Here is a 23736-nt window from a genome sequence, read left to right as displayed (position 1 = left end):
TTGGCACCAGACCTACAGTACAGGGAACTGGTCCCCACAGGTGCAAAGTAGGTGTGGGATCCTCTCCTAATAAGTCATACATACTTTATAATTTTGTGATAGTTATAATAACACTAAACACAGGCAAAGTGTCAAAGCTGTCTGTATCTTCACACAGTGCTTTGATCCAGAACTCAGTGAAATAAATCTTCCATTAATTTTGATTCATTTTGGATAATGCCTCACATTTCTAAAACCTCTGTGACTTGAAGAAAACCCATCCAAATGATCAATTTACATTGACAGATTTAAATTGACAGATGGTCAAGCTTCTAGGGAGGATAATATTTTATTCTCTGAAGGGCTGTGTTCCACCTCGTCTGTGACCTGTAGCCTTCATTTGTGTATAATTTAAATTAAATGTGCCCCATGTCACTGAAAGGATTGCAATACCAGTGATTGCACTTGGACATGTTTCTACTCAGGGGATGAAGTTCTGTGTGTGTGCACTGGGAGTAGTAAGAATGTGAGGTAAAGAGGGAATAAGGACAAATCATATATACTGAAATTGGGTGGGTTTAAGGATTGTTCTGATGTTCATTTGATGTTTATCAAATCCCTTATACCTTTTTGAGTCGTGGAAGTTCACTGTGAATGTTGCGGGAACAATCATTTATGCAGTTCTCTATAATGCTTGTTGGAGTGAGACAGGAGACAGAATAGTTACAGCCTTTGGAAGACATTGACTTCAGCTTCCCAGGATCTCCATCATCAGTAAGGAGAATTTCATCTAAGTGTAGAAATCCACTGTGAACATGTCCATGCTGCAGCCTCTTTGGAGATGTGGCATAAGCCTTACCAGATTAGTGCAGAATTTGTCTGGCGTTCCCTCCTGGGAACAAGATCCCTCTGTTTACCTGTCTATCCCCAGCATCCTGTCCCCTAATCTTTGGATTCTTATTTCAAAAATTCCCACTGTGCCTTCTGGTTTTCAAATATCTAGCAGGCAGGAGGTAAATAAAAGAAAAAACATCTTGAAGGCAATTAAAAAAATTCCAGGTTATTAGAAATATTTTTAAGAGTACTTGTTGCTTGCTACCTTGCCTGGAGTTTTATAACTTCCTAGTCTTTCCGTCTAGAAATCATTGATTTTCCTCTAAAATATGGGCTGCCATAGGACACCTCCTCCATGCTGATATATATATCATATATATCCATTATGTATCTGATACAATCCTATATGAGAATTACACCGACTGTTAGTGTGATTAATCATACTGGTAATCCTCAGGGCGGGAGGGGGGTTTCGTGGGGTTTTTTTTGGGTGTTTGTTGGTTTGGTTTGGATTTTTGTTGTTTTTGTTGTTTTGTTGTTTGGTTGGTTGGTTGGTTGTTTTTTCCTACACTTCAGGAATTTTAAACCAATTAGAAAGTTGATGAGGAAGACAGTGGTAGCAGTACACTCAGAATTAAGATTATATATGAGCTGGGGTTTTAAATGTGTAGCTATAGAGGAGATAGCTTTTGCTTTTTAGATACTAGTTATTTACCATCTCTTAATATGTTTACCTTCAGTAAAAGAGTATAACTTTATAATATAAATCTTTGCAAGGATCTCATCTGTGCAGTGAAGTGCTTCACTGGTTGGAAACTTGCCAGAAAAGCTTTTAGAATAAAGCAAAGAAACACCTTCAATCATTATTGAGGGCTTTCAAGCATTCCATTTTATCTGAAAAATCAAATATGTTAAAGACATCCAATATGCTTTTTACTTATTGACCAGGCAACTCATTTAAAAAATGTGCAGCTTCTGAAAGAGGTAGAGGGAAGGATCTAGGTAAGAAGAAAAGAAAGAAAGGTGTGATTTCCATTATTAAACTGCCATATGTATGCATTATCACCTTCATTTTGAATGAGGCTTTAATGTGCTTTCAGAACAAACACCTTATTAAAAGCAAGATATACTATTGTACTCAATTTATTAACACCATGTAGGTTCTTCAGCTTAAAACTGAGAAGTACAATATGCTAAGAAAAGCTTTTGCAGGCTGCTATTATGCACATTTTCTAAGAGTTCATTGAATTTGTGGCACAGATGAAAATAACTGGTTTTTTGATGTTACCTTTCACCCTCAAATTCAGTTTCTCATATCAGTCTGGGATAAGTAGTTCACAGCACTGATTTAGTACCTTTGGTGAATCAGTAAAATCAATTAGAAATGGACTTCGAGGGTGCTGTTTATTTTGTCTGTAAGATGTTTTGTCAAATATTTTCATATCAAAACTAACAATATCTTTCTTCTGTGATTTTTCCTTGCCAGTATAACTAGGATCTGACTACTTTCCTCACTTTCCCAGGAAAACTCATTCTCTTGTTGATTGTCACATTTTCTTCTGACCCTTTTTACACTGAATTTAGGAAATGTGCCAATGATTTGGAAAAAGGTGTGTTAACCAATGTAACTTTACTGTCAATATTTAAAAATTGGAAGAGCAAGTTGGTTTTGTTTTGTTGTTTGGTTTGGTTTTGTTTTGTTTTGTTGGTTTTTTTTTTAATTAATTAAAACTAAAAAAAAACAAAGAAAAAAAAACCCCAAAAAAAACCCAAAAAAAAAAAAAAAAACCCAAAACCAAACCAAACCAAACCAAACCAAACCAAACCAAACCAAACCACAAAAAAAAAAAAAAAAAAAAAAAAAAAAAAAAAAAAAAAAAAACCCACAAAACCTGATTGAATATGCGCAGCAAGTTAATCAATGGTATAAGACTCAAATATGGCTTTTTGTAATGGAGGCAGGCTTCTAAGTTTGAGAAATTCAGAAAATATTACCCAGGTTTAGTTCTTACTTCAGAGAAGGAATGCCATTAATGAGAGCAAACCTTAGAGGTTTTTTTTTTTAAAGGAAATTAGACCCAAATATTTTTGAAATATTTCCTGCCAGAAAGAGCAAATACTGTGAATATATATTTATGGAATTCTACATGGGTTATTTCATATTAAAAATAGAACTTTTCTGAAAGTCTGAGTTGAGTAGGTTGGATTTTTGGAGGTGGAGATATTTGTGCATTTCTTAATTTCATTTACTTCTACTTTTTTTCAAATGACAAAAGCAGAAGTGTCATGCAGGCCAGATACTTTACTTTCTCCTTTTGTCACAGGATTCCTGTAAGATACTAGATGTAAATTCAGCTCATCTGGGTCAAAGCTTATTACCTTTAGAAAAGGACCTAACAGGGGAGTTGGAAAGTTTGCATATTTAAAAGTTTCTAGACCTCTACACTCCAAGGAAACCCTGTTCCTAGAACAGAGGCTTGTGCAGTAGATGTGAACAGAAAATGTTTGATGTCTGCACTCTTTTGCAATTGCAATACTGTAGAAATTTTAATAGGTGTTTCATTTTGCATAGACTTTCAAATGCTCTGGGAGTGCAAGACAGTCTTATTGAGAGCTGCATTTTGCTCAAGGGATTTGGGAATTCTTAGCTTTCCATCTCCTGAGTATTGTGTAATTCTCATTAGAATTTAAACAAAAGGTGAAAGTGTGTCTCTTTTATGTCCTGCAAATGATGATGTGTGATTGAAGTAGTTCAGATATTTCTGTAGACTTGGCCACAAAGCAAGAGATGTACATAACACAGAGAAATTCTTCAAAATTAGCAATATCCTAACATGTGCTAATATCATGCAAAGAAATGCTTAAAAATTCAACCTGATTTGACCAGAAATGTAGCTTTTAAGCATTTGCTTTCTTTTTTTCCCGGTTAATTCTTGCTATGAGCAGGTACATGCTCTTTAAATAAATGCACAAACAACTATAGGTCTCATTGAAGGGATATTAGATTTAGCAAGTCTTGAGAAGTCTAGACCAGCTCTATGACTGTGATTCATGAGTTTATAGAACACACTATCATTCTGTTTTAATTTTCCCATTTGTTAGTCACAAATGATACTGAACTGAAATACTGTGAATTGTAACTTTTTGAAAATGTGAGAAGAAATATAAAAATGGCCAAACCACATCCTTGCTTTTAAAAATGGGTGAATAATCCCTGATGAATTATTAATTCAGGTAGGATTGTCTTATTCCTTTGGGCATTACCACTTCTCCTGAGGGCAACTTTAGTTTTGCATTTCTTAAGATTTACACAGGAGTACAGTAAAACTAAGAAGGTTTCCTCAGTTGATACTTTACTGTGCTTGCACAAAATTCTGATGTTTTGAGCTCATAAAACTTCTTGTGCTTTGTCTGTGAGGTTTTCTCCTACATAAAGAAAACTTTCAGCAAAAGTTTTCTACCAGGCTGAATATTCTCCTTGTAGGCCAGTTTAATTTCATCTAATTTGCAATGGGTATCATAGTTTAAATACTAATTTGCAATGGGTATCATAGTTTAAATACTTTAGACTTAAAGTATTCTAAAGTGCTCATAGAGGAAGTCTTGCCATAGCACTTCCCCATCTTTCCAATAGAGCATTTCAGTTTTATTTTAATAGTAATTGCAGATTTATTTTTTTGCTAGAGCTGTGTTGCTGCAAAAAAAGGTGGTGGTTTTTTTTTTTTTGTTTGTTTGTTGTTTTTTTTTTTTTTTTTTTTGTTTTGTTTTGTTTTGTTTTGTTTTGTTTTGTTTTGTTTTGTTTTTAATTTTTGGTTAGAGATACCAGCAAAAAAAAAACCCCAAAAGCTGGATTAAGACTGAAGGTTTTTCAAAGCCATGTTATTAATATATTTATTAATCCCAAGTGATGGCTGCTATTTTTTCTGCTGATGGTTGATTTTATTTCCCATTTTATAGGGATCACACCAAATGGGTGATTTAATTCCAAACACTTCCAGTCTCTCTCGATCTCTAATGTTTTGGGTTTACATTAATTACATCAGGGCATCAGGATATGTGAGCATATAAAACCTGCTGGGATGATGTTGGAGGCTTGCAGAAACCCAGACAGGGTTTTACCTCCTAGAGACCTGCCAGCTGAGTTGAGAATGGTTCCTGATGCATGCTGTGCCACAGAATGTGACATTGCTTAGGTGTCTTGGGGGCAGCTGTAACAAGCACAACATGGATGAAAGCAGAGGGTGTTCAGGATTGATCTGTGTTTTGTTTTGAAACACGGGCATCACACTCTCTGTGAAGAACAAAATGCTCTCTGTCCTAAAAAGTCCTGTGGTTAAACATCAGTAAGCACCCTGTGTCAAGACTAAGCACCAAGAGGAAATATTGTTCAAGAGAAAATAAATATTATTTGTAGCAATAGATACATAACAATTACAGATAAATTAACCTTGAAAATTGGAAGGAAAAATCCATCAGTTTAGTAAGTTCCTCAGACATTCGACCAACAGCAGTAGGGAAATATCCCACTATTTCTGTGAAAATACTTACAATATTATGAACTATGCCATGATTGTGAACTATGAATGCTGCTTTTATGAAAAATAACTGTGACATGGTCAGGACAGGACTTTACAGATTGATATCAGTAGGTTTTACTGATTTGACAATAATTCACTGAAGTTGCTTCATGTGGTAGTAAGAGTAGAGTAGTGCAAATACATATATCTGATTGAACTTGTGCATGTTTGTCAAGAATAGGATGCACTTAATTCATTCTGCTCCTTATGCCATCTCTATACTGATAAGAAAATATTAAGATAAATACAACTGAATTCATCAAATTGTATTATCTCGGCATGAGCTCTACAATACTATATTTTCAAGAGCTTTAAAAGTTTTAGTATGAAACAGAAAATAGTTTTCTTTATTGCTTGAAGATAATTAATAAGGTTTACAGATTTCTGAGATATTAGATACGCTTTTCACTATTGCTCAGTGTTCGTGAATATTTAAGTGTCATTTTGAGAATAAGACAAATTATAAGATTGTGCTGGTCCTACTTAAATGGGTGGAAGTTATTTGTATGCAGATAGCAATTGTATAAATTTTCCTCTGTGTTTATACTCACACATGCATTTATATATTTATCTACATGCATGTATCCTCAAAGAAATCATCTAATAGTGTTTGTGTATTTACATTTATGAAGAGTAGTACACTTTTAGCTGAGTCTCTTCTTTTGGAGGTCTACAAAGGACTAACACTGGTGGGCTCAGATAATTTGAGAACACAATTCTCAAGTGCCTAAACTACTATGTGCCCATATTTTTGAAATTTTACCTCTTTCATGTTTTAAACCCCAGGAATATTTCCTATTGGGTGTGAACAGTATCTTTGTGGCTTACTGCAGAAGAGAAGTCCTGGCCCTTGGGGTCAATTTGTAAAGTTGGCCAATGCTCCCTCTGTGCAGGAACACATGCTTTACTTATGCCTGTGATTTTCAGTTCACTGTGTCCAAATAACACAGAGACTGTGCTGATCTCATCAGGATAGTGGGGTTTAGCACAATGCTGATAAAAGTGTTAGATCACTGGACAAGTCTTTGGAGGTGTTTGTAGTACATCAGCTGCTGAAATCATTTTGGAGGACTTTTCCAGGCAAAGAGTGGCTAATTGGGATGGTTTCTGCTCATATAGTTTTCTGGAGCTGTAAGAGTTGTCAGCCCATCGCATTCAGTGAACTTCCAAAAGTGAAACAAGAAGAAAAAAATCTCTAGCAAGATGGATTGCAAAGTTTTTAACATGAACTGTGTAAAATGAGAAATGGGAATAGGAGGGAAGGGAGGGGAAAGAGGCCCAGGAAGTTCTGGCAGTTGCCTCAGAGGTCATTGATGGGAGCAGTTTGGAATGACTGCTTTGCTGCAATAGTCTCTTGCCTTTCTCCCCAGTTTTCATTGCTTTGTCTTGTGTGGGTGTGAGCGTGGAATCTTCCTTGACAAGACACTTCACCCTTTTTTGCAGCATTCCTTCTTCTTTCTTCATCAGCCTATGTTTTCCATGTTCCATTATCCCTTTTTAAACATTTGTAGTTTCTCCCTCTTCTGCTTTCTGCAATCTCAGTCCACACTTCTGTAGTAGTGTGTAGTGGTGCTGTGGAGAGCTGAGCTGAGATAGTCTCAAGCAACACAGCATAAATTTCAGGGAAAAAAATGATACATTTCCTCAAACTAAAACCAGTATAATACAAATTTTGCAATTTATTTCATACTCTCTTCTGTGATCTCCCAGTGCTAAGCTCTTTCTTTAGTAGCCTTCTTGATTAGGGTTGCAGGAACCTTTCTTTCTGACTATCTGTTTTAACAAATACCTGCCCTCTTTTCATTTTTTTTTACAAGAAAGCTATTTTTTGCTTGTTCAAAATTTCTCACATTGTCTCTTTCTTCACATCTTCACACTTCTGTGATATATCTGTCTGTCCACTCTGAATTTTAAAAAAGAGTTGAATTTCAAAGTGCTGATTCGTATGAGAATTTGGAAGTGAATAATGCAGTATAAGGGCCCAAACTTACATGTGTTACCATAGATTCTGATGGGAATACTAAAATGCTGTAAACTTAAATAAGTCTCTGCCTAGAATAAGATTCATCTATGAAAAATTTAAAGTATTTTTTTTAATTGTGTGCAGATTTGAACAAGAAGGATGTGCATATCCATAGCTAGATGATTCCTTCTCTGAGTTGTTAAAGCCCAGGACTGTTCCCAAGGAAGGATTGCTGTTCTCTCCATCTCACTGACAGCCAGCAGCCAGCAGTCTGGCTTTCAGAGGTTTCTCTGTATTTCTTTGCAGCTTGTGGCATAAGCATCAAATACCTGATGAGTGAAAAACCCCTGTTGTGATCCATGTGAGGAAACCCAAACGCCTTTTCATTTAGTGCAGTTGTTAAGATGGAGAATGAGAAACATAATAGCAAGATGTCAATAGTCAACTCTTAAATCCTATTTCTCTTCTGCATGACTTCCAGCCTACCAGTGTAACATCAATAATTAAGACGAAAAGTAATTCTGTTCTAATTATTTTTGATATGGATCTTTTGCCTCTAGTGATTAACTGGAAAAATCTTCATAATTTCATACTAAATAGTAAAAGAAATATTTTCAGGCTGCTGGCTTGTCTCATGCTACTGAGCTACTTCTGAAATAAGGTGTGCTCCTGAAGCTTTGCTTTATTGCAGTGATTGAGTGCAAGACATGCACAGAACAGCTGCCAAAGCTGAATAATGAAATTATTATTCCTGCTGTTCTTTATTAATTAGGTGAGCTTGGGATAATTCTTAGAGCCTGGTAACTGCTGTCCAGAGTTGCTTTCTTTCTAAGACATCAGAGATAGAGGAAACATAATTTAGATTAAAGTCTTAAGAAAGATTTGTCTTTATAAGAGGCCCATTAAAACAATTACCAGTCAATATGCCAGACATTTGTTACTTGGGTAAGCCAGAGCAATCTGAAAATAAAACAGAGCCTGACATGTTTTGAACTTTATTACCTTTTGTAAAGGTACTTTTCATGTTTAGGAGGACATGGAGAGATTTGGTTGGGTTTTTTTCCTAATTTTCATGCAAATTGTGTAAGATGAGTTATAGCAATATTTTTGGGGATTTTTTTTTTAATAAATCTGGGGTTTAAGGACACATTTTAAGTTCTTGAATAAACTCAGTGAAGATTTGTTTCAGACAGGGAAAGAAATCAATGCTTTAAAAGTAATAGAGATCACTAGACTTATGGGTCAGTGTCAGGATTGTAAAATGTGATCCAAATTTTGGATGGTACTTTCATAATTTTTATATGAAAACTCTTTTTTTTGGTGTTACACAGTATTGTAATACCCTGTAGAAATATCTTAAAATCTTCTTATATTTTAGTTTTACATTGCAAAAATAAAACACTGTATAGGGTTTTCTGCTGTTGTAGTTTAAGGGAAGTCATGAAAATTCTTGGCATTTTTCTATTCTAATGAGATTCTTAAAAGACATTCATGTTATTTGGATAGTATTGCTTAAAATTTAGTTGCAGTGACTTTGTGTGATACATTTCTTATGATACACTTTTTTGGGAGGGTTTTTTTAAGATAAGCCTTGAAGTATATGTACTTCAGCCACTCTTATGGATCACCAAGAACTTACCCTCTTGAGTTTTGTCTTATGCCTAAAATTTTAGTTCCTTTTTGTAGCAACCGATTGCAGCATTGCTAAACATGTTTTTTTTTTCTTGGTTGTAATGGATAAAACGCAGAAGAAATCTAATTAATTCACACACATTTTATTAGGGATGTTTGCCTTTTGCTTTGTAGAAAATAATTTTCTTAAAGGCTCTTGAAGATTTGTTGGAGTTGGAGGTCTGGCATATTTTCTATATTCAGCTGTGATAGTGCAAGATGTTCATTACATCTCAGCGCCTACATAAGTATGAATTCAGAATGCCAATTTCTTGTGAATCCAAAGGAAACTTATGTCCAAATTGTTTAACTTGGCTCCTGCACTCTACTGGTTGCTTTATTCATGATCTAGATAATATGCAATCAGTTTAGACAATTTTAAATTTATTTATTTTTTTTAATTCTTTCATCAACTAAAGAAAGTAATGCTGAATAAATTATAATAAACAGACTTTGCTGCTTTAATTAAACTGATCGGATAGTGTGATATAGAGGTTAATTAGCTGCTAACAAATTAATTTCATTTTCCCACCTGGAAATCTGCTTTGTAATCACTTGTGTTTTGCCTTATAAAAAGAAGTTGCTTATACTTTGAGGAAGTTATTGTGATGAGAAAATTAGCAGCTTCCTGGACTTTTTGGAAGAAATTATTTACCAAAATTAAAATGGATTTAAAATATTTTTGTTTCTCAGGGTTACCCCTGTCTTCCTTGCTTTTGGCTTAGAGGACTGGGGGAAGAATAGAGAGGATGATTATTCCTATTTCTTTACATATGTAGCTGGTTGTTTCAAATTTGGCAGCTCCAGGAGAGCCCCCTAATGATTTGTTTCCTGGTCATTTGTCACACATGCAAGCACATAAAATCCTAGGTTTTCCTGTGGATCAAAATATCATTCTTGAGGATAATTTTTCAGCTTGAGTAACTAAAATGACAGTCAGTCTGTAGGCAACTATACCAGACAATAATGTCAATGTGGTTTTGCAACTTGAAATTTTCAGTCACTAGTTTTTCATTCCTGCATGAAATATTTGGCCTTTGATGCTTCGCAACCAAAAAAAAGTTTAGTTGTTTGCCCCATTTAAATTGCTTAGTTTTAAAAAAATTTAAAGTTAAAAGTCCCCCAAATAGAAAACAATTTGTAAAAAATACCAAACACCAAAACCAAAATCTAGCCTTACCAATAGGCAAATTCCGTTGTTATATTAGCAATTATCTGCATGTGCAACAGAAATTGTTGTTTGACTGCAGGCCATTGAGCCAGAGGATGTCTTTATGCAGAAGTTATTTGCAGAGTGTGTTGTATTCTTTCAGAACAGACAGCTCTGTAGATTTTGATTTGGATGTGCGTTTGTCTGACTTGTATTTCTCATCTTTTGGGCTCTATTACATTTAATCTCATGCATTCAACTACTTTTGACATTTCATTCTACAGTCAAAGTGCAATTAGTACTTGAAATGCATTCTTTACTTTTATTCATGAAGTTAAGTATCATCCTAGCAGTTTAAGTAGTCCAATGGCAGTTTATAACAGTTATTCTTACAGTGAAAAATACAACAAAAATGTGGAATTTTTTTGACATGGAGAAGTTTTGCCTATTCTTTACAGTTTCTGTGACAAATTCTAGAGATCTGAAGACATAAGCACTCCTAATGTTTGCTATCCTTCTTTTTGAGGTTATACAGGTAACCTTAATATTCTTCACTATTTCCCTTTTTTCTAAGTAAATGTTTAATGTTGCATGATATGGGCACTGAGGTAAAAGAAAAAAAAATTACTTATTGTGTCCTGTGACAATTATCAGGGTTTCCTCCTGAGATTTGAATGTGATACAAAAAAACCTCTTACTCAGCTTTGCTAATTATAATTTGCACAAGACAAATTAAATCAAGAGTGGTTAAATTCAGCATGTAATCAGATATTGTCACAGTGAGCAGAAGGACACAAGGACATGTGTCACTGTGAAGGTCAGGCCATTGAGTGACCCAGGAGTTGATGGGTGGCAGCAGCTTTGCTCACAGTCCCTGTGCCCAGGCTGAGCTGGGACCTGCCCTGGTCAGGGCACTGCTGGGCTGGCAGAGTATGTGGGGTGTGAGATACCTGGAGAATATTTATGGTGAGATCTCAGATATTTCCAGAGCTTCTTCCAAGTTTAGACTTCAATGAACTCTTTCAAGATCTCAATTTTTAACTCAGATGCCTCAAATCTGAGCACCCTCAGCAGCTCAATCTGTGGATCTAATCTCAGATTAAAATTTTTCAGAATCGATGTCAAGGGCTTGAAAGCATCTTTCCTATATTGTATTTTTATCTGAATTCTGTGTGCATTACAGTCACCTAACATTTTTTAAAATGAGACTTATATGTTTTAGTCCTGCTGTTAAGAATCCAGATGATCGATAAATTACTCATTTTATTTACCAATCTGATGCATCTGTGAATGGTCAAGTGACCCCCTCATGAAAACTGCCAGTAAATTGTAAAGGTTTCCAGACTGATAATTTCAGTGAAGGACTTACCTGTAAATGAATGCTGAAAAAGTTGATCTTTCTCACTGTTTAAAAGAGAGAATATTCTATGACAAAGAGTGTGCAGCACCTTTAATGCTCCTCTACGTTATTTCCTGTAATCTTCACCTTCATCTTTTCATTTCAATTATTAGTCTCTATGGAATCTTGAGAAAAGCCCTTTACACAAATCTGATGAAAAAGGCTTATCATAAATTATAGTGCAGACCTGGAAGGTTTTAATTAGTGCATGAAATTTAATATTCTGACAAAGCAATTATTTAATCGAATTATGTTTTGGGGAAAAATGTCTAACCCGAGTGACTCATTTGTTCATATTATGGGTAATATAGCAACATATTTCTTGATTAAATATCATTTCACTGTTTTATTTTTTATTTTAATAATTTGATTTTTAAAATATCTTGGTTCTGTGTCCAGTTTTCATATTTTGAATGCAGTTCTACCCAATTTCTTACGGGTCATGTTTAGGCACTGTAATTGCATGCATACACTGTAATTATAATTGCAAGTGGTTTACTTTATTGGCTGATATTTTGTTCATTTTAAGGACAAATGATAAATCAGTATTTTTGCACATAGATACTGAAGGGAAAAAATAAGTTATTAGCTGCTAAGCCCCTTATTTTATAAGTATAATTTCACTTATGTGTAATCACAAAGCTGTAACAAAAGAGACAGTAGTAGTTGACATTCTTTCTTCTTTTTTTCTTTGTTTGCATGCTTTTATTCCCTAATGTTATCTTCTTTAAAAATAGATGTAATTTTTAATGTGTGGTAGGCTGTATTTAGCTTTCTTTTATGAGTCTAATTGTGCCTTAAACTGCATGTCAGTCTGTGTAAGGGATTAAACTAAAACTGCCTGGATTATTTTTCATAGAATTTGTTAGGATGGGTTTAAACCTTAATTACCCCAGAGATATTAGATTGAACTATTTTTATCCAACGGGATACAAGGAATATATATGTTTATAAATATATATACATATATTTAATTAAAATTGATGTTTTGCCTACACTCAATGAAATGCTTTTTTAGCATTTTTTCGAGATTTACACTAATTTCCTTTGGTCTGCCTAAAGAGTGAAATGGACCAGTATTATTAATATTTTTATTGCTTTATGCTAAGCAAAAAGACTGTCAATATTTTCACTAATGTGAATGTCTTTTCCAAGTGCGTGGGATTAATACGATTTTAAAGTGTTCTCCAAATTTCTATCTGTAATTCTAAGAAATTATTTTTAAACTTAAGAGTCAAGATCAGACTTATATTTGCTGTATGATTTAATTTCTCCCTGATTTTGATTTCTTTCTTTACATCTTACCTGCAAACTAAAATAATCCTCACAACTTGTATCTGCAATATAGAGTAGTTTTTTTTTTTTTGTATTGACTCACTTTGGGTGCTTTTAGCACTTCTTGGGTAAAATACTTAGAAGTCATGGGAAGTATCCTCTTCTAAAATAAAATCCAAATAAACATATTTGGCTGTAATTTCAGATATTGAAACATGCACTAATAATTATGCAATAATATGTATTTGCCATATAATCTGCTACAATAATTATAAGTTAGTTTCCAGGGTTTTGCTGAAGGAAATCTTTGAGTTGTGGAAACCTTTAACTAAAGCTCTTTTGTTTTCTTTTCTGAGGGAGTTAATTATTTTCTAGTGACTAGTAAAAAAAGTGTAATTTTGTTACTTTAACACTTTACCTACAATTGTTGTGGAAATGGAGCTTTTAGGGGAAAAAAATTGTGATATTTGTCAAAATTAATACGTTATATTAGTTTCTTACAATATGACAAGCTGCAGAAAACTTTTTTCTTCTCCTGACCCTTTCTTTTTTCTTTATTTTTTAAAAATCTATTTATTTTCTTGTGGTTTATTATAGAGTCTCATAAAGTTCTGGAATTCATTTCAGGGCAACGTCCTCTGTAAGCCTAACACCATTTTAGGCTGCATCATAGGATCTGGGTCCTGTAGGGTGTCTAGGAAGCCCACTGATAGATCTGAGGTTTTATGTAACTTTAACCACAGTTTCAGTGAAAGCAGCATTTCTGAATAGATTGCATTGGATGTCTGTTGAGAAAGACTTCAAAAAAGGATCTTTAGACAAGTTGGTGGAGCACATGCTGCATGAAAAGTTCTTGGAATTCTAGCTTAAGGTTTAGAGAGGAGAGGTGTTCCAGGAGCTTTCATTTTGGCACTTTGTAAAGGAGGATGTAGATTTCTTACCAGCAAAATGGCATAAAAATACTCTTAAAATTTTTGCTATGCATAATTATCTGTAGCATCCATATGTCTTGTTGCAATGTGATACCTTCTTGTTGTTCATGAAAGAACTTGATCGAAAGAAGAGTTGTTTCCTGAGATGAAAAGCCAACTACAGCTCCATTTGTGTAATCCTGAGCTGAGTTGAGGCATTTCCATGTTGAATCAATAGATTGTGTCTGTAAACTTGCTCTGTAGAGAAGCAAAATATGAGTGTTAGTGTTGATGTGAGCTCAAATTTCATCTGCAGGTATTCTAAAGGTGATGTTTTCCCATGCTTTTCTTCTCTGGATGAAAAGATTATAGAGACCATCAACTTCAGATTTTGTGTGGTGAAATGTAAGAAATGTAATAATAGTACCCAATATGTAATGTTTCCATTGGAATTGTTTTATACCCCAAGCTGGAAAACAGAGAATGATTGAAATAAAAAGCAATGTAAAGACAGTGGAATAATATCACTTCAGCAGATAATACTGTCAATGAAAGCATGGAAGAAAAGTTAAGATTAGGAAAGAAAAAAATATAGCAAGAGTCAAAAATAAAACATATAGTACTTGGTCCTTAATGTCATTTTTATATGGTTTGTCTGATGTCTTTCCCAGACCCTAAAACTTTTTGCTTTGAAAGGGGAATTAAAGATGGTGAAAACCATAAAATCATATACTGATACTACACTACAGTTTTTGCTTTATGCATATGGGCTCCCAAAGTCATTCTTTTATAGGTTCGGCTTCAGGACTGCCTTACCAATTCCCTTCATTTGTGAATAGAAGTAATAGAGAGTCTTTAGTGAATAAAGAACAAAAATAAAGATCTAGGATATTTATACTATAACTTTGGTTTGCTGACCAAGTTTGCAGTATTACTCAGTGGCAAAAGTGTACAGCAGTGGGAAGATTCAAATTCTTTGTGTCATGAAGTTAATAAATAACTAAACTGCTCACTTGAGAGCCAGCAACAAAGCAATTTGTTCTTGCCAACTAGAACTGGTTAAATTATGAAAAATTGTCCTCTAAAGATCTGAGTGATCCATGAATCTAATTTGTGAACCATACAGCATTCAATATATTGTAGCACTGGGTATCTCATATTTTCTATATTAAGAGTAGTGAGATATGTCCAATGTCAGTGTCAGTTTATGCATTATACAGGTAATATCCCCAGGCAGGGTAATGGACTACAAGATATGAATAACCTAACAAAAAATATTTAAGTAATTTGGGCAGGGAGTGTTTATTTTCATTAACTTGTAAATATCTCATGTTCCTGAAATGTTATTCTAAAAGATGATGTAAAAAATACTGTCCGGTAGAGATAGATAGTAAAGTTATGCCCGCTTTGAGAAATTTAAACAAATAAATAAGAATATAAAAGACAAGGAAAATATATTTGTGAAAATAAAGAGTCATTTTATTTAAGTAGATAAACAGAGTTGTATCTGTTGATGACAGTGTTAAAAATCCTGTACAATAATGACATCAGGATAAACAAGAGCAGTGGAGAGGAGCTCAGGAAATAAATTCATATCTAGATGAGAGTCGATACAAGAGAGGGCCTAATAGAAATTGTGTTTTATGAAAAATGTTCTTTTTAAAAACAAAAGCAGTAAACAAAAACAATATATCCAGTTAATTATGTCTGTATTGCTTTTCCTGCTCTCATTTTTCCTTTAACAAAACCTTCTAAGAATGAAATTGCAAGGGAACTGCTTTAATAAAAGCTGATATCAAGAGTTGTGGTGAACAACATGTAACTTTTTTATTTTTGTTTTTATTTTTTTTTAACTAAACAGCTCACCTGTGATGAAAACACTTGTTATAACATTTCTGAATAGTACCACTCAGAGCTGCATCCTTTGCAGTTTCAAATGTTGCCTGCTAAAATGTCAGAGGAGCCTTTGAACTGATCACATTATTTAGAGAATAATTATTTCATATATAGCTATTTACAAAGTGAAGAGGAACCAAAGAAAATAGAACCTTTGCTTTTTCTGACTTACTCAAAGGCTTCCACAAGCATTATATGGTCTCTTCTTTACAACAATAAGTGAATAAGCAATTAGCCTCTGTCTTTAATGATTAAAAGAATTTCCTCCTGTGTCTGTAATGCCTTGAGGTCTGTCTTTGTTATCCAGACAAACTGACCTCTGGATAGAAGACCGTCATGATGGAAAAGTGAGAAGGTTTATTTTGGGGGAAAAAGATGAATTCATGTTAATAGCATTTACCTCAAAATGGCATTTAGCTCATCTGTAATATATTTCATGTTTGACTCTCTAAAAGGTCACAAGAATAAATGATGTCATTATTTATGGAGTGAGTAAAATGATCATTTGTAAAGATGAAGTGCATTACCTTGTAATACGTCATACTTTTTTCGTTAAAGTAAAAATTGTCATTGGCTTATCCACTTGAAAAATGGTTACTGAAAGCATTCTTTCCTGTTGGTATTTATAAAAGAAAACATTTAATTGTGTTCAACTTTTTATTTAGGTACAGAAAAGATATTGCCATAAACAGAACTGAAAAAATAAATTGAGACAATTTTTGGAGATCAGCAGCAGTCACATATTTTAAGCACGCTGCTGGATATGAAGAAACGTAACTTCTCCTTTTCTTTAGTTATTAAAAATCAGTAAAGGTAATTAAAAAGACTATGTTCACACATGTTTCTGTTTGATACAGAAATGCACATAAAACTGATTTTATGCAAAAAGCTTTGGGCATATTTCAGCAATTTATTTGGTGGAAAGCTACTCCAGTGAACCTAAATCTTCAAGGCTTTTAAATGTTTCAGTAATATTTAAACAGGAAAAAAAAAACAAACTCTGTATTCCATAGGACATACTCCTATTTTGAAAAAGGTACAGAAGTTAACGCTGAATGCAATTTCAGACTGATTTTGGAATGGGAACGAGCAATCTTCTCCTTCCATGCTTTGTTTGAATTAAACCGTACAGTGTTTCCACAAAGCTGCTGGGATCTGCTGCACACTCCAACAGCCAGACTCTCCTGTGATGTATTTTCACAGATTTTATTTTTGCAGTGGGAGGTGAATAAAACAATAAATGTGTACAGCAAATCCTTACCCCACTTAGCAAAGCCCGTGCCATATCTCCTGCCTGCTGGATGTCATGGTGCATAAATCCCCTCATTGCACAGTCAAACTCACATGTCTGTGACAGAAACACCTTCTGGAAGCCTTTTATGAGCTCTGGAGTTGGTCCAATGTTATCTGTACTTTTCTAGCTGTATTTTGAGTGACTTATGCAGCCTCCCATGGATGAGGAAGGATTACAAACATGGGAAATTGTGCATGCAACAGAGAGCAGGCAAAAATCAGAGTCTGTCATGTTTCAAAGAGAATACAAAAACAACTGGTGGTTTATTTCAAAATGTATCTTGCAATAATAGAGATCATTGCTACAGAGATTTATTCTCTACTTTCTAACAGAATGACTTTTCTTTCTCTTACAGAATAATGATATAATCTATTACAATGCAAAAGACGATCAGAATGATGTAAGTAATATGTTTCATTTAATTTCATTGCCTGTAATCTCAGAAAATTGGGGGAATGCAAATATTAATGGAACTCCAAATCATTTAAAGACTTGGCAGAAGCAAAAAAGCAAAAAACTTAAGAATGTCTTCAAAAGTTACCTCAAGAGTGAGACAATATTTTATGTTTTAATTCTCAAAGTCTGTCTCCTTTCAACAGTTTGAGTTACTGGTCAGGCAGCAAATGTGCTGGGAGAATGAAGATCCTGACAGCAGTATAACTCACTTTCTGAAATGTAATAAAATCATAATTATAGGATTGGAGAATCAAAATGATAAATGTAAATAATTCAGTTCACTCTGAAGAAACCATTTTCTGGCCTTATTTTCCAAGATCATATGATGTTGTTCTGTATTCTTTGTAATAATTTTTTTACATGCGGAGAAAGATGTGAAATGTTACTGAATAATTATTTTCATTCCCTTTGTGATCATTTAAGTGACTGTAATAAGATTTGGGAAAATTGAAAATCCAATCACAGGATTTTGACTAAATAATGTATGATACTTCAATTCCTGGTTTACTAAAACTCTTTACTGATAAAGGTTTGAAGTCTCTTATCTGCCATTAACTGTTAAAAAATCTCAGTGTTTTCTGGAGACAATACAAGTAATCCTCACCTTCACTGGAGATAATACAACTGCTTGTCTTCATTATAGATTTAATTTATAAGACCACAGAAAAATGTTGTAAATGTATTAATCAGAATTGCCAGCATGCTTCATTTGCACTTTTTAATCAAGTATACTTTAGAGATTGATGGCATCAGTATTGTAATTGATGTTTCTGCTGTAATGCTATTAAAGAAGGTACATAGATCATGTCAAGCAGGACTATTTTATATGGTTGCATAGAGTTATGAGTACTTCATTTCAGATACCAGAAAATACTATCCTGAGTTTTAAAGTTTGCATGATATAAGCAAAATTCATTAAAAGTAACCTACATTTGAAATATATTATTTTGTTTTCATTAAATTCACTGGGTGGCAGGTGCTAATCTTCTCAGGAAACAGAATTACAAATCTTGAATATTGGATTTTTAATCTAAATATACCAGATAGTAATGGTAGATTGTGGTGTGAAGTAAAAACAGTGATGTATCTGTTCTGATTAAGTAGTACTGGAAAAGGTCTTGAGATTACTACTTCTATAACCAAAATCTAAATCTGTTAGGTGAGGCAGGAAAGGAAATGCTTTATCAGGGTTTAGTCTTTGTTGTTATTATTTTCTTCAAGATATTCTTTTTCCTTCAAGAAAAAAGTATACATACACACACTAAAACAAAGTTTGTTAGACCAGATATCCTGTTTTATTTCTGTTTCAGTTTTATTTCTGTTTCAGTTTTATTTCTTTTTATGTCTCTTCGAACACTCATTAGAACAAAGATTATAATAATGTTTGTCGAGAAGTGATAAGGATACAACAGTCAGTTATCTGATAGTGATTTTTTTTTTTTGAGAAGACCTTCGTCTAGTTGTCAACTGTGTATGTAAATACCACAGATTTTTCCCTCTTCCTCCCTGAAAAAATGCTTGAGACAGCTTTTTTCTTTAAATATTGAGAAATTTTTATAGAATCATCTCTGAAGCACTGGTTACTAAACTGTGTTTACAATCCATTCCTTTCTATCTCTAACAAGTGCACACTTTTTTTTTCCTCTTCCATGCTGTGAGCCTTCATTTATTCACAGGAAATGATATTATATTTATCTTTGCGTACAATCAAGAATAATTAGTAACAGAAATTAATTTATTAAAATTAGACATCTAAACTAATCACTGTGGGTATCTCTAGAGAGCTGTTCAGTTTGTTTTGAGACAGATGTCTGGGGTTATCTGAACTGAATCAGTTCTAGGTGTGTGTTTCTCTGTGTTGACCATGTGCCTGTAACACATCCTTTTAGAGCTTAACTTTTGGATGCTGAAGAATCAGAAGAAATTAATATCTCACAAGTCTTGCCTGCCAGTTTTTATTTGTCTCCACTCATCCTTTGAATATTACAGCCTTTTCAGAAGAGTGATCCTCTTAAATTCTGTGTATGTTTCTGGTGTATGTTTATATGCTGCAGTGCAGTTTTCTTTCCTTCTTCCCATTTCCATACCACATTCAGGAGATCCTTCTCTCATTTTTCATCTGCTGTCTTGATGGACCTTTTCGAATCTAATGACTGGGCTTGCTTGTGCTTAAAAAAAAACAAAGAAGGACATGAAGGCCAATCATTCTCTGGCCTTTGGATTTCTCAGTCTCTCAGATAAAATGATCAATTTGTAACCCCGTAGACCATCGATCAGTAATAGACCTTTTGTACTCTTTATCTTACAACAGCAATTATATTCTACTTGCTTATTTCCCCCTCCCCCCAGCTCTCCATGTAATGTGTGAGCACTTGATGATAATTAATGAGTTTTCTCCGCACAACAAGGTAGGGGGTATTATATTTCCATTTTTTATATCTCATAGGAAGATAATGGCCAAACTTGTAATTTAGTATAAGTCTCTCAGGTTTTCATTCACTGTCCTTTACCCAAGAACCCTTTCAGTTTGATATATTGCAGCCTGTTTGTGCACTTTAATTTGCAGGTGTCAACAGCTTGTTGTATTTGGACAAATGCTGCAGTGCTTTTATTGGACAACTGAGTAGTCCCACATTAAGCTGCTCTTTTTCATTAGTTTTCATATTGCTTTGCCTGTTTTCTCATCTTGTCCTTTGTACCCCCACCTTATTTAGAGAAATTTATCTTCACTGCTCCAATCTTTCCTCTTCTTTATGTTGGTCTCTGTTTTATTTCCAGTGATTCCACATCTAGTTTACAGATTCTTCCTAAATCTATATTTTTTTTTCCTGTTTCCTTGTATTCAAGTAATTCACAACTCAACTATGCACTGAATTGCTCAATTGGTTAATTTTCATTTGTCTTGAATTCCTTTCCAAATGTTTCTCTCATCGCCTCTTTGCATCTTGCTCCTTTTCCAAAATTTTTAGTTTCTTGTCATGGTTTTATGACTTTTTCATAAAATATAAGCTACAACAGCCTAAGGAAATTATTTTTCAATGATTTGATGGAAAGAAGTAAGTAATATGAATAAAGAAATGTCTCTAACATGAAACCAGCTACACATCATTGAAAGTCTCCAGTTTCCCTGTAATCCCTAGACTTTAATTGGGAGCAGCCTGTTGTATCTCCTGGCAAGAGCTGTGTCCCTGGTTAGCACAAGTGATATATTAGACATTGTCTCCATGCAGTCTCATACTGGCTTGCAGTCATGGCTAACAGAGCTGTGCTCCTTGTGCAATTATTGATCACCTACTAAGTGATAGTAGCACTTTATTTTCTTTTACTGCACTAACGTGGAGGCTGTAAAATTATGGCTCCTTTTGGGCAGTACCTGCACAAAGTGAGAATTCAGAATGTGACTGGGAGTGAATGTGTGGGTCCCACTAGAGACAAAAATCTGGAACATGCCTATGGCTGATTTTAAAACAAATACATTTTTCATTGATTTATAATAAAGAAGGAAGAAATCTTTTCAAACTGATAAGCTGTCTGTTAAAAAATTCATATGGTTTAGGATTTTTTCCTAATTCAGTGATGCCTTGTTACTTTGGACTAATTTGTGAAACATTGGCTCTCTTTGAGTTTAAACTGCAGCATAAAAGCAGTTATCAAGTTGGGGTTTTATAAATGCTGAAAAAAAGTGATATCCACATCAAATTGAAAACTATTGTAAAAATATGAAAGGATAATTAGTTTTGAATGTAAATTCTTTAGAAAAATCATGGCGTGTTACAACAAACATTTTAGAAAATAAATTTCATTTATTTATTTATTTATTTATTTTAAATAGAAAATGAAGAATAAAGATTGGGCAGAAGTAAGCAGTGACCACAATGGTTATCTAAGATGTATGCTTCTTGTGGGTCTGTTTCTTCCCAAGAGGAGACTTGGAGATTTAAAGGCATTGACAGTGATTTTGGAAGTTTATTGAGTCTCTGCTTATAGCCTTGCACAAGTCTTACCTTTTCTACTGCTTTATGATATCAAGGTTGCAAAACCTGCTTATATGCACACCTGTGATTAATTTAGTAAAAAGAAGTCTGTTAATGAAATATCCCAGGTTTACTTGTAAACAAGTCCGAACCTACCGTTGATTTAATCAGAGGAATGCTGGTTTATTTTTTTGTTTCCCTCCAGCCACAAGAATTCAAGAGTTTCCTGGCTTTTCCCCTTATAACATACATTGAAAATGGCAGAATAATGGAATTTATACAAACATGATAGTTTACGTTTTTTATAGCTGGACATCAGAAAACAAAAGTGTCCCCTGTACATGAGTGTTTCAGGAGCTGCGTGTTGGGTCAGGCAGAACTCTTGAGGGGGAGATGGCACCGGGGTGTGGTCAGTTTGGAAGAGGATCAGGAGCTGAGGTGGGACAGATGGGGGACTCCAGTGATCCAGTCTCAGAGGTGACAGGTATAAAAAGACTTCTAGAGACTGAAAGACCAGATTTCTGCACGTCCACAGCTGCCAGTTGAGTGAGAACAATTGTCATGACTGGCCCTGACACTACACAGAAAGCTGGGAGAGGGACTGCTTTTGCATGTCATCCAGCAATACAGATTTCCTCTGGCTTTTCAAGGTTTTTAAACCTGATTCTGATAAGACAGAACCTTAAGAAATCTCGCTTTTAATCTGGATATGTAAGAGTAGTTCTGTCTCTGTGCTTTCACTGTGTCTGGATGTCAACATGCAAATAACCAAATCAATATCTTACTATCTGGATTTAGCTAATGGTGGACTTCAAAACAACAGGTTTTTTCTAAGCTAAGCTACTAACTTTACAATATTTCATAGACAGTAAAGAATAAGTGTTTCCAATAAGAATTTTTTCTCAAATCATTTAGGATGAGCTTAAGTTCTAAGCTGTAGAGTATCTAGTTTCCTTTTGCAATAGGGTAGCCTTGCAAGAGAAACCAGCTAACTTCCTTAGTTCTCTTAGGTCTCTTATTCCCTCTGCTTTCACTGTATGACAAACAATGTGGTTTGACATTACAGTCACAGCTATGATGTGTTGTATTTCTTTTCATCTTCTCTTTGTCTTTTACTGCTTCGATACTGAAGATTTTTTTTTAATGAGGCATAAAGAATTTCTGTTGTTCTCATTTATGATGAGTAAATGGGCAAAGTCTATGTCACAGAGGTTGGAAAATTAAGTTAGACAACTCCACAATAACTGTGATTTGCACACCCCTGCAATAAGGTGCCGACAAGTAGGTGTTGCACATGCAGCATACCTATTTAGAGCTTATCTTTATGATTGCTATTTTTCATGTGTGTAAGTTGCAGCTATTTTTAGATTTAGTTTCTTCTCTGTCCAAACCTACCTAAGGTTTTTAACCACCCCAAGATATTACATATGTCATATTAAGTAGTATTTATACATATTTACATACCTAGTTCTCATGTTTTCTATTTGTCATCTCTTGATGGTATGTGGTAGAATTAAGCATGTGAAAATTTCACTGGAAAACATAGACATAATTGTTCTAGATATAATTTTATACATTCTTGGAGAATGATGATACTAAAGTGGGCTTTGTAAATAGATTGAAATATTAATTGAGTATTTGTTGGAGATATTTTGAATTTGAATTTTTTGAGAACTTGGGCTGCATCTGTGCCAGATACTCTGATTCTTAGCAATATGGCATGGATTCTATTGAATTTTTGTTTGTTTTGGTTCCTCATTGTAATGGGTATTAGCTGCACGGACAAATGCCTTATTCTGGCCTTTTTTTGATATAGACAGAGGACACATTTTGACAGGGTAGACTAACCTATACTGACCAAGACCATGAGAGGGAAAGAAATTTGTGGTAGTATAAATTATATCTTTTATTATGAAAGACTGTTAGAGTAGGACTATTGATGGACCCGTGTAAGGAACATTTTGATAACCTTAGAGAAGTTTCATTAGAAAAAAAAATTCCATTCTGTAGTAAATGTTGTATTTTTCAACTATATTTTCATCTTCATTAAATAGATATCTTGAAAATGAACCTATGTCTTTTGGTACTGGAATGTATTGTTTAGAATTAATACTTAAAGTCTATAATAAACCAAACATTTTATGAAATGAGGACAGAAAATTTGATGTTTTCAAATAGACTCCCTTACTCGTTCCATTTCTGAAAGAACTTCCTAGTTGTTGTACTTTTTTGGTTCCTGAGAGGATTCCAAGCCTCTTTCCTGTGCTGCTCAAATATGCAACATATTCCTAGATATTTCTCTTATAACTTACTGTATTCTAGATAGCATTGAACATACTTTGGTACATATGTTGAAA

General features: G+C 34.2%; 1 protein-coding gene across 3 annotated transcripts in view; it reads left to right on the top strand.

Annotated features, from left to right (window-relative positions):
- The window catches only part of CACNA2D1 (calcium voltage-gated channel auxiliary subunit alpha2delta 1), a 362095-nt gene that overhangs the window by 175081 nt on the left and 163278 nt on the right, over positions 1-23736 (top strand). For all 3 annotated transcript variants that reach the window (XM_083859087.1, XM_083859086.1, XM_083859085.1), the window contains exon 5: positions 17305-17349. In XM_083859087.1, the coding sequence (XP_083715213.1) occupies positions 17305-17349 (45 nt within the window). The remainder of the gene's footprint in view (positions 1-17304; positions 17350-23736) is intronic.

The sequence above is a fragment of the Zosterops lateralis genome (genome assembly GCF_965231275.1).
Source record: "Zosterops lateralis genome assembly, chromosome: 4".
Lineage (NCBI taxonomy): Eukaryota > Metazoa > Chordata > Aves > Passeriformes > Zosteropidae > Zosterops > Zosterops lateralis.
This window is presented reverse-complemented; position numbering and strand designations above follow the sequence as displayed.